General features: G+C 41.0%; 1 protein-coding gene across 4 annotated transcripts in view; it reads left to right on the forward strand.

Moving 5' to 3' along the window:
• Positions 1 to 2,767, forward strand: part of LOC308495490 (G2/mitotic-specific cyclin-B3-like) — a 55,228-nt gene extending 52,461 nt beyond the window's left edge. For all 4 annotated transcript variants that reach the window (XM_081043833.1, XM_081043832.1, XM_081043834.1 and 1 more), the window contains 2 exons: positions 2,103 to 2,230; positions 2,460 to 2,767. In XM_081043833.1, coding sequence (XP_080899959.1) covers positions 2,103 to 2,230; positions 2,460 to 2,532 — 201 coding nt within the window. In that variant the 3' untranslated portion in view covers positions 2,533 to 2,767. The remainder of the gene's footprint in view (positions 1 to 2,102; positions 2,231 to 2,459) is intronic.
• Positions 2,768 to 12,290: the final 9,523 nt, after the last annotated feature.

Here is a 12,290-nt window from a genome sequence, read left to right on the forward strand (position 1 = left end):
ACCCTGCTTCTATAGATAAGAAGGCTTCACAGAGGCGGTGACTTTTGAGTTGGATCCTGAAAGGAACGTGTGAGAGGAGACAATCTAGGTAGACAGATAGTTGAAAAGGGATGAAGTTCAATAATTGAAAAGGTGTGAAGGCAGTGAGAAAAGAGTGTGACGTACTTGGGGCAGAAGAACATATTTCCTGTGGATAGAGCAGAGGCTATGTGAATAGAGAATGGTGAGAGATGAGGCCAGAAGGTAGGATGCAGTCAGATTGTAAGGGCCCTTCGATGCCATGCTTAGAGACCCATTTTATACTGAGGCATTGGAAATTTTCTAGGCAGGGGAGTGACGTACTCCCATTAGTGTGTTTTGGAAACAGTATTGGTATAGCAGTATAGAAGGTGTATACTACCGTGTTTCCCCGAAAATAAGACCTAGCTGGACCATCAGCTTTAATGCGTCTTTTGGAGCAAAAATTAATATAAGACCTCGTCTTATTTTCCTCTATAAGATGGGGTCTTATATAATATAATGCAATGTAATATAATATGATATGTTATAATATAATACAATATAATATAATATAATATGATACTGGGTATAATGTAATATAATATAACATAACATAACATAATATAAAATGTAATATAATAAGACCAGGTCTTATATTAATTTTTGCTCCGAAAGACGCAGTAGACTGTCTGGCTAGGTCTTATTTTTGGCGAAACACGGTAGATGAGAGCGTAAAAGTGGCAACACCAGCGAGTAAGTTTTGGTAATAGTCAAGGTAAAGCACTGGGGTCCGAACCAATGGAGTGACAATGGGGCCATGATCCTATTTAACACACCGAATATAATAATGTGTTAGTCCCCTGCTCACTGTGCCAATGACTGCCCTTTGCTTGTGACAGTGGTTTCCAAACATTATTCAGTAGAGCCCTGGGATTCCTGCAGTAGGGTCTCAGGGCCCATGTAAAAGGTAAAGGGATCCAAATTGGGGGGCTTGTTAGCCCTCACCCCCAATTCCAGGTAAGATATTTGGGCTTCCAGGTAAGCTGTTTAAAAAAAAAAGGAGTTCAGGTAAAATAATTAAAGATGTTTTTAGAAAACCACTGCCTTATAGAATAAATCTTCCTTTCTCTACCTGTGGAGCTGCCATTTGACTTTCGACACTCATTGCAGCTGTGCTCTCCTCTGTGACGCTTTCTGTGACTCTGCTGGCCAAAGATCATGGGTCCTGCCCTGCTCTCCCAGTGCCCTAGGCTCACGTCCATCGTAGCGCTTCCCACACGTTTTGTACTTCTCAGTGTACACACCTCTCCTCCACGACACTGCAGCCTCCTGAAGGGCAGGGCTGTAGTCATGCGTATATTCCCAGCATCCTGTACAGGGCTTGGTCGTATCGTTAACCCTAGCTAGCATTTTTCAGGCACTTACTGTGCACTGGACTCTGTTCCATGTGTTTTGTATATAGTAACTCATTTAATCCTATCATTTAATTACTGTAGTGATCCCTGTTTGTGAGATTGAGAAACTGAGGCACCAAAAGGTTAATAAAGAACTGGTTCAAGGCCATGCTGTTAGTGAAACCGGAACTTGAACCCAAGCTGTTTGCCTCCAGAACCTTTGCTCGTAAAAACTCTGCTATTTTACTTGTCACAGAACTGGCATCCTTGAACTTGAATGAGAAAATGAATGCATGGAATGATAGCTGTTAGAGCCAGAGAGGAGGAACAGCCTTAAGTTCCTGTTGGCTGTTGAGTTGGGCCCTCAAGTTTATTCTGAGGTTTGCCTGGCCATTGGCCCTTGACCTGAGAGTGAGTATAAAGTTAGTCCTGTTCCTTAGTGGATTTCAGCATACCTGAATACCTATGGGCAGGGCTAGCACCCAAATTGTCCCCATGGATATAGCCATACCACTTGTTTGTGGCTGGAACCTGTTCTTCTAGGTAGTACCCTATAATTATCGTCAGTGTTTGTGTCATGTGAGTCTGAAATGTTTTTGACTGGCTTCCGTTTCTGTATCAAGGATAGGAAGTTTGGATTTGGGATAGCAGAGACAGAGGAAGGGTCTGCTTCCTGTCGTAAAAGTCACTATTCATTGCTTCTCCCAGGCTCCCACCCTGGAGTGTTACAGTGGCTACAAGACCTCTGATCTTCGCCCCTTGGTCAAGCAGCTGAACATGCTGACTTCACGTTCTTCCGATAAGCTCCAGACTGTGCGTTCCAAGTATTCTCACCAGTAAGTGCCAAGCTCCAGTTTGTGCCAAGCTTGGGTTTGTGCTCAGTCATGGCGAGGCCCAGACTAGCTTCACTTCAGGGAAAAGAAAGGTTCATGTACTGTTTTCCCTTACTGTCTGCACCAGGGTTAAAGGAAGATAAGGAATCAAGGGCCTTAGGTCCCACTTATTCCATGGAGCCCGCTTCCTTTGGCGTAATTTACACTGAGCACACACCTCTTCTTTTTGCAGGGTCTTCTTTGAAGTCACCAAAATCCCCCCCTTGGACATGCTGGAGTTGGAGGAGGTTATGAATTCCTGCTAATTCTGAGACTGAGGACCTGGACCTCTGGCAGCAGTCACCCAAGGCCAGGCGTGCATTTAAATAGGCTATATTTATTCTGTTCTTGAATTTGTCTTTTTATCACTTTTCTTCATTTTCAGTCTTTGTTTGACTTTTCCCAAACTGTTAATGTTATACATATTTAAGTTTTTTTATGAAAGAAAAAAATGTTGTTGTGTTTGTTTGGAGAATTAATAAAAAAAATGTTTTTTGTTCAGAGTGGCTCACCTCCTCTCTTACTGCTCAGGAACCCCATGCACAGCCCGAGGATTTTTTTGTTTTCCTGCCTGCTAACGGCTGTGCCTCAGAGTGTAGCTTATCTGGTTTCCTTTTCAGTTTGGAAGCTTTCTCTTCACCGGAAGAGGAATTGAGCTAGGTATGAATTGATGGAAGTGTCTGTAGAAAGAGGTTTCTTGGGAGCGCGTGCGGTTTGGGGAATGCCCAGTTCAGGGAAGGCAACCTCTACCTGACAGACAAGCCTCAGTGTTCAGATCTGAACCCCTACCTTTTGGTCCCTATCTCAGGTTGTTTGCTTTCTTTGTTTCTTCCTCGATGATGAAAAGATGGGGATCACAATTTTCACCCAAATGCAGCCCTACTTTCATAGTGAGGCAGCTTCTGGAGTCTAAATTTGAAAAAACTGCTTGGAGTGGCACGCTGAAATCACGTTTGGTCTTCATCTTCTGTCAAGAGGAGAAATTTCCACCTGTAAAATCAGTGCGGTGTGCCATGAATGCAAGTATCAGCCATTTGCTCAATCTTTCATGCAGAAAGCCTGACGGAGATTTTACGTGTATCTAGTCTTTGGGGTGATGTGTCTGGGACCGCTGTCTCCGTTGTTCCCACGAGAGTTGAGTGTCCTCTGCTAGTTGATGAGGAGCCACTGCCTTAATCTTGCCTTTAGGACTTCTGGGACCTCCCCATAATCTAACCACTGAAGCAAGTAATGTGTGTCATAGCAGTATACCTCTGGGGCTCTGTTCTGGTAATGTGGCCGGCAACTGTTCTGATTGGTCTGTGGCCATTTGTTACCACTTGCCAAATGTTTTGAATATCAGTCTTCGGGCTAGATATCTGGTGGAGGGGGCAGTCAGTGGAGACGTTATGGGGAAAATACCTCCCCGATTCTTGCCCGGACTCCCCATGCTAGTTTGGTCATATCACCTTTTCTAATGGGTTTGGGACAGGAGGGAGAGCATGCCATGCCTCTACTTAGATGTCTTAGTGCTTTCTTACCCTTTCGGTCAATATCCCATTTTCCCTCCCAACTTGGCTTTGTCTTGGTGGCCAGATATTAAGTTTCTTCCTGCCACTTTCCACTGCTTTGCAAGATGACTAAAAGGGACAGTCCGAGAGGTCCAAGCTGCTTGGTCGTGACTGAGCGGGCACAGCCAACATTACATAAATGTGCTAAAAGCACGGGGCTGGAATCCATCTCTCTAATCTCCAGCCTCATTAAAAAGTGTCTGGAACCTGCTCTTTTGAAACTGGAGCTTCATCAGATTAAATCATTTCCCCCCTTTATTCCAATTCTGTTGTTCTTTCAAGGTGCTAATGGGACCATAAATCATTTTTGTTGTCGTTGCATATGTCTCAGATTTATTTTACGTTGATCACTACTTCAAAATCGAGAGCTATTAGACCTGTATCTTGTTATTTAATGCCTTGTTAAAGAAGCACATCTATTCCATTATCACGAATTTCTTTTTATATTTTGATGACTCTAGTTCGATATAACTGATTTTCTTTGTAACCTTATATATTTTAACAGTTTAATTGGGATATAATTCACATATCGTACAATTTATCCATTTAGAGTGTACAATTCAATCGTTTTAGTGTAGTCAGGTATATGTCTGTTGCCAGAATCTAATTTGGCAACATCTGCATCACCCCCAAAAGAAACCCCATACCCATTAGCAGTCACTCCCCATTCCACCCTATCCCCCACCCCTCAGCCCTAAGCAAACACTAATTTACTTTCTGTCTCTATAGCTTTGTCCTGGACATTTTATAGGAATGGAATCATGCAGTGTGTGGCCTTTTGTGTTTGGTTTCTTTTGCTTAGCATAATGTTTTCCAGGTTTTTCCGTGTTGTAGCATGTGTTGGACTTCATTTTCTTTTATTGCTGAATAATATTCCATTGAATGGATACTCCACATTTTGTTTATTCAGTCATCAGCTGATGGAAATTTGGACTGTTTCTGCTTTTTGGCCATTATTAATAATATTGCTACGAACACTCGCGTATAAGTTTTGTGTGTACGTGTTTCATTTGTCTTGTGTATATACTTATGAGTCGAATTGCTGGATCATGCACTATTTGACATTCCCACCAGCTACAGATGAGGGTCCCAATTTCTCCACATCTTCTTTAATATTTGTTATTATTTATCATTTAATTATAGCCATCCACATGAGTGTGAAGTGGCATCTTATTGTGGTTTTGATTTGCATTTCCCTGATGGTTAATAATGTTGAACTGGTTTTTTTTCCACATGTTTATTTGCCCTTTGTGTATCCTCTTTGGAGAAATGTCTATTCAAACTCTGCCTATTTTCAGTTGGGTCATTTGTTTCTTCATTACTGAGTGTAAGAGTTCTTCATATATTCTGGATCATAGATGATTGCAAATATTTTCTTTGATTCTATGGATTGTCTTTTCACTTTCTTATTAAGTGTTATTTGAAGCATAAAAGTTTTGAATTTGAAGTCCAATTTATCTATTTTTTGGATATTTTTGCTTTTGTGTCATCTCTAAGAAACCAATGCCTAATCCAAGATCAGGACGATTTACCTCCATGTTTTATTCTGGTATTTTTATAGTTTTAGCTCTTACATGTATGCCTTAAATCTATTTTGAATTCATTTTTATGTGTGGTGCACGTAGATACCCCGTTGCCCCAGCACCATTTGTGGAAAAAATCTTGGTGCCGTTGTTGAAAATTAATTGAGTGTATATGTGATAGCTCATTTCTGTACTCTCAGTTCTATTCCATTTACCTATTTGTGTATCCTTATGCTAGTAACACACCACTTTGATTACTGTAGGTTTGTAGTCAGGTCGGAAATCAGGAAATGTAAGTTCTCCAACTTTTTTTCCTCCGTTTCAAGATGGTTTGAATATTCTGGGTCCCTCACATTTCTATATGATTTTTAGCCTCAGTTTGTCAACTTCTGAAAAAAAAGAAAGCTGGATTTTGTTAGAGATTGCATTGAATTTGTAGGTCAATTTGTGGAGTATTGACATCTTAACCATATTAAGTCTTCTAATCATGTGTTTTGTGCTTGTTTCAGCCTCCTGATAACCAGTGTTGTGGCTGGACCACCCCTTATGTTTGTCTAGTATGATTGCAAGACACCTTTGGCGATAACCATCAGGAAACTCTGAAAGAGACAAGGCTCAGTACTTTGAAAGAGACAATGTCTAGAGGTCCTAGACATTACACAGCACATCTGATTGCGGGCTAACCATTTAGTGACACACACACACATACACCAGATAGATCTGAATAACATTTCAAAGGCTCTGAAAACTAAACTGACATTGGACCATCAGCCCATGGAAGGAAGACTGGTGGCCTGAAAATCAGATTGACCACTAAAGCAAAACTATAAATGTTTTCCATACAAATTAAGCAACCAGTTTTATAATAATGTCATGTGAAGGTTAGACAATGAAGTTTGCGAACTCATCCTAGAAAAAGTGCTACATACCTCATTGCTGAATATCACTATGGTCACCTTCAAAGTACTCCCCTTGGGAAGCTGTGCACAGACACCAGTGCCTAGCCACCCTTCAAAGCAATTTTGGAACTCTTTTTGGAATTACCATCAGAGCTGTCCTTACGGTACCCCCGATGCCCTGAATGTCATCAAAATGTCTTCCTTTCAATATTTCCTTTATTTGGGGGTAAAGAAGTCATTGGGGGCCAGATCAGGTGAGTAGGGAGGGTGTTCCAATACAGTTATTTGTTTACTGGCTAAAAACTCCCTCACAGACAGTGCCGTGTGAGTTGGTGCATTGTCGTGATGCAAGAGCCATGAATTGTTGGCGAAAAGTTCAGGTCGTCTAAATTTTTCGTGCAGCCTTTTCAGCACTTCAAATGGTAAACTTGGTTTACTGTCTCGTTGGTACAAATTCATAATGAATAATCCCTCTGATATCAAAAAAGTTAGCAACATTTTTGCAACAAGTTCGCAAAATTAAGTGTCACCTCGTATTCTAAATGTCCAGGGTATCAACCATATTCACAATTTAAAAGAAAAAAAATCACTTGCCAACTGATGCAGAAAACGCATCTGACAGAATTCAACATTCATCCATGATAAAAATGATCAACAAACAAATAATATATGGAAACTTCCTCAACCTGATAAAGGTTGTCTCCAAAAATCTACGTGTAATACCATATTTAATGGTGAAAGACTGAACACTTTCCCTTAAGATTAGGAAAAAGGCAAGGATGTCTATTCTTCATCAGTCCTATTAACATTATACTAGAAGTCGTATCCAATACAATGAGATCAGAAAGAGAAATAAAAATGCAGATTGCAAAGGAAGAAATAAAATTGACTTAAAAATGATTTTTGCAGGTGGCATGATTATATGTATAGAAAATCTCAAAACACCTACAACAAAACTCCTAGAACCAATGTTTGTTTAGCAAGGTCACAGAACACAAGATCAACACTCACAAAAATCAATCACATTATATCCTGGCAATGCACAAAGATATTCAAACTTTAAAATAGCGTTCATAATAGCTCCCCAAAATGAAATCTAATAAAACATTCACAAAATCTGTGTAGTGGAAACTACAAAATGCTGATGAAATAAATCCTATAAATTTGAAATACATAGTGTTCATGGAGTGAAAATGTCAACTGAGTAAAGATGTCACTTCTCAAATGGATCTGTATATTTAACTCAATAGTTGTCAAAATCATAGCAGGATTTTTTTTTTTTTGTAGATATAGACAAACCGATTCTGGAATTTACATGGGCAAATGAGGTAAAATAGCTAAGACCATTCTGAAAAAGAATAAAGTTAGATGACTCACACCACCCAATTTGAAGACTTACTATAAAGTTACAGTAATGAATATGGTGTGGTACTGGGGAAGAGAAAGACATAGAACAATGTAACGGAATAGAGTCCAGAAATAAACCCACACAGTTATAACTGAGTTTGGAGAAAGGTTCGAAAGCAAGTCAGTGATAAAAGCAGTCTTTTCAATACGTGGTGTTGGAACAATTGGATATCTGTATGCCAAAAAATGACCCTTCATCTAAACCTCATTTGTTATACAAAAATTCAAAAGGAATCATAGATGTAACATTAAAACATAGACTATAAAACTTTTGGATATCAACATAAGAGAAAATCTTTGTGACCTGGGGTTAAATCAGGGTTCCTGAGCAGCAAGCAACTCGATTGACATTTTGGCTAGATAATTCTTTGTTGTGGGAACTTTACATTGTAGGATATTTAGCAGTATCCCTGGCCTTTACCCATTAGATACCAGTAGCACCCTGTGTCCCCCACCCAGCTGTGACAGCCCAAAATGTGTCCAGATATTGCTGAATGTTCCCAGGGGGCAAAGTCACCCGTGGTTGGAATCAACTGAGTTAGACGAAGAATTCTTAGATATGACACAAAAAGCACAATCCATACATGAAAAATTAAGGATTGTTCTTTATGAAAATATAAAACTTTTCTTCTGGAAGATATGTTGAGAGAATGAAAAGATAGACTACAGACTAGCAGAAGATATTTGTAAATTATGTATCTGACAAAGAACTTTGATCCAGGATATATAAAGAATTCTGAAAACCCAACAATAAGTCAATGAAAAACACAATTACCAAAAGGGAAAAGAATTTGAACAGACTCTTCTCCAAAGAGGACTTACGTATGATAAATAAGCACATAGAAAGGTGTTGAACATCGTTAGCTATTAGGGGAAATGTCATGAGAAGATGCCATTAAACGTCTATTAGAATGGTTAAAAGAAAAATGAATTTCCAGAGCTGGTGAAGGTGTGGAGCCAGTGGAACTCATATAGTGCTGGTTTGGATGCAAAAAATGGTGCAGCCCCTCTGGAAAACAGTTTGGAAGTTTCTTACCAAGTGAAACATGTGTTTCCCACATAACCCAGCAGTCCTACTGCTGAGCATTTATCCTAGAGAATTGAATACAATAACCTGTATATGAATGTTTATAGCAGTTCTCTTCTTAATTGCCAAAAACTGGAAACAAGCAAAGGTTCCTTCAGTGGGTGAATGGATACACAAACTGGCACATCCACACGATGGAATGCCATTCAGCAATAAAAAGGAACATTATTGATTCACATGACAGCTTGAATCTGGAAGGCTGAGTTAAAGCTTGTCTCAAAAGGTTACATATTCTTTAATATACTTGAAAAGAAAAAAAAAACTATTGTGATGGACAATAGGTCAGTGTTAGACCTAGGGTTAAGTGTGGCTGTAAGGGAATGATAGGAAGGCGATTTATGGAGCCGTAAAAATTTCTGTATCATGGTAGCGGTGGTGGTTACTCGAACATCTACATGTGTTAAAATTCATTGAATTTTACACCAAAAAAGGGCAATTTTATTCTATTGTAATTTAAAAAACAGACTTCAATTCTGATGGTATTTCCCTCGCCTACAGGATGTATTCTAAACTTCTTAACATGAATTAAAGAGCCCACCCTGGTGGTAGCTTCTCGGCAACAGGGCTGTTTCCCTCATAAAGCCTAAGACTGTAGTTTTTATGGGGACAGACTGAAATGTGGTCCAGAAGGTCACAACTGTTTTCTCCCTAAGATATAGGTTTTAGTTTTGGAAAGTCAAGGATTTAGAAATCCGAGCATTTGTGGAATCCTGGTCTAGTACAGGCTCAGGTGCCTACCTATTAAATGTGACTAATAACTGGCTCCCCCAGGGTCACTCTTAGTGGGGCAGAAATGGAACCACCTTCAATCCCAGGCCTCACCAATTGTGCATCTGAACAGAACTCTCCTTCCCACCTCCAACCCTTCTGGAGGGGTGAGGAGTATCTCATGTATGTTAGGTGGGCAGATTGTGTTGTCAAAAGTTTTTCAATCTGCTTTTTGCATTTATGCATCTATTTAGCAGTCGGCTATATTCCTCTACCTCACTTCACCTCCCCAGTGACTAATTCATTTCATTGAAATCTGGATCCTGCAGAGAATTGGCTTCTAGAACTATGAAAGTGGAAGGCATTTATCCATAGGATTGTTCCAAATTGCAGCTAGATTTTAGAACTTTTTGTGGCAGCCCTTTTAGCGCCATGCTATCCTCCCAAGCCCATCCGCATTTCCACCATCATTCAACTCCCCCCGTGCTGAAGTAAATGATGAGACACTGGTGTTGATTATGTTTATCCGTTTATTAAAATATTTTAAGAAGCAAAACTTTATTAACTTTGAGGACTGGCGTTCCATTTGGGGGTGGGGAGGAGGAATAGGCACCCTTTGCGGACCTTTTCTTTCTGCTTTATCCTGTTACCCCATAACTAACCCACCTTCCTCCCCCAACCAGCCCCTGGCCCTGCTGCTTATTTGCAGAGGACTCTGAGGAAAAAAAAAAAGACGTAGTACAGAAAACAACATGGATTACAGTTTAGCAGACAAATAGACAAATGCAGTTCCACAAACCATATGGCCAACCAAAGTCCTTTACAGGATGGAATGATGCTAATGGGTTTGGTTGCTTTGGTGTCAGTTTCCATCTCTGATGAAACTAAAATTATTCTACTAGTGTCCTGAGGGAAGATTATGTTGACCCCGACTGTTTCTTCTGATCAACCTTTAACCTAATATTCAGTTGAATTTCTCTTCCTTATTTTTCCCCCGCCCTTGGACACAGCAAGATCCTTTTTGGAGAAGAAGGACTCGTAGCTGCTGACCTGTCATATTGACACCAGAAGCAATTGGTGGCAATCCAAGTCTCTTGGTGTTCTGCTTCCCCACTGTTCTGGCCAGGAATTGCCCACTCAATCAATCCCTCAGGAAGTGCTACCAAAGATGCAACCAAACCCTAGAACTTTGGCTCTTAATGGCATCTGAACATAATTGAGATGGATATTTGGTGTCTGCTCCCACTACCCGAGCAGTTGTATTATTGGAAGTAGTAAATAATGAAGTCCTGAAAGGAGCTTATGAATCCAGAGGCTAAATAAGCCAACTCCCTTGAGAGAGATCGCCACTTCTTGCTTCGTTTTCAAGCCAGTGCGTGCAAGAACAGGTAGGTGCTCCGCAAGCTGTCTTCCTTTTGGGGAAGCAACTGGCAACTAAGCCATTGAGGAGGTAATCAAGTGACTTAGCAAGCTACACCTGCTCCTGGGCCCCATCACCTGTCGGTTCTGCTCCAAGAGTTGACTCCATCCCGAAATTCTTGTGGTTTTGTTCAATATCATTCTGGGTCAGAGTGGGAGGACAGGATGGGTGAAAGGGAATCCAGATGGCACAACAGCAACAGTAGCGTTACAGTGCACAAAGACATATAGGAAGTCCGCAAAATAAGCACAAAGGATGTAAGCACAGTTTACTATCATCAGTGATAAAAATAATTACAAGACCCAGCCCTGCTTAGGCACTGCCAAGATAAGGCTACCCTCTCCCAGGACTTCCTTTTGTTTCCTTAAATTTGCTCATTTGGAAATTTTCCATTTTGGAAAAGGCTCTTCTGAGAAAAATGCAACTTGGTTCCCAACTCTGTGAGTGGTGTGTGCAGGTGTTAATGTGTGCAGCCACAGAGGAGCCACGTCAGGCTGGAAGGGGGACCTTGCTGATTTGATCTAATACCTCCGCCTGGGAAGAAAGAGTGATGTCAAGACAGACAAAGACACAGCAGCAGCACTTTCCGCACTCAAATATGTACAGTAAGTTCACATATGCTGATGCTTAAATAAGTTTTAAATGTTTATCTTTTTCCATTAACGTTCTTCTGAAGTTGTAGAGCTAGAACTTTTTAGTTTGTTGGGCACAGCAATGAGACATTTGGGGACAACCCCCTTGGTAGTCTTTGTCTCTTCACCCCTGCAGAGGTGGAACACAGGTGGCTGGTTTCAGTGGGCTAGGCTGCTGGAGTTCCCGAGTTGAGAACCAGTGCGTGGAACCTGGATTGTGCACCTCAATGAACTAGATGTTGCACTGAGTCAGGTAACTGAGCACGCTGTTTGAGAAGTGGGGTGAGGCCAGTTATCTGGCTTTCTTTTCAGAAGTGGGAAGGGACACTTACCTAAAATATGGGCTGAGGGTTGGGTGGGGATACAAGGCGGACCAGAGAGAACCTCTCTGGACACTGGAGTTTGAAGAGATTTGCCTGACTGGGAGTGGGCATTGAAAAAAATGCTCATTGGGATTGGGGGCAATTTTGGCCTAGTTTGTTTTCATGAGAAATTTGGAAGAACCATGGGAGAAGCAGAGGCTCTGAGCCTCCATTTTCCCAGGCCCATGTTCTTTCCGGTTACTCTGAATGCCCCTCCATACTCAAGGGAAAGAGTAAGATGGGAAATTCAAAGATGATTTCAGGACAGACCCAACAGCCTGTCCAGAAAATGCAGGCCAAGATGGAGCTTGTGGGGAAGGGCCAACGCTGTTACTTGATTGTCAGGCAGTCCCTAGCTTAGGCATCTAAGTCACAGCTCAAGGCCTGTTTGCTCCATATACTCTTTTAGTGGAGAAGAGGAAAGCACAGGTCAGGG

This window comes from Rhinolophus hipposideros, assembly GCF_964194185.1.
Source record: "Rhinolophus hipposideros genome assembly, chromosome: X".
NCBI lineage: Eukaryota > Metazoa > Chordata > Mammalia > Chiroptera > Rhinolophidae > Rhinolophus > Rhinolophus hipposideros.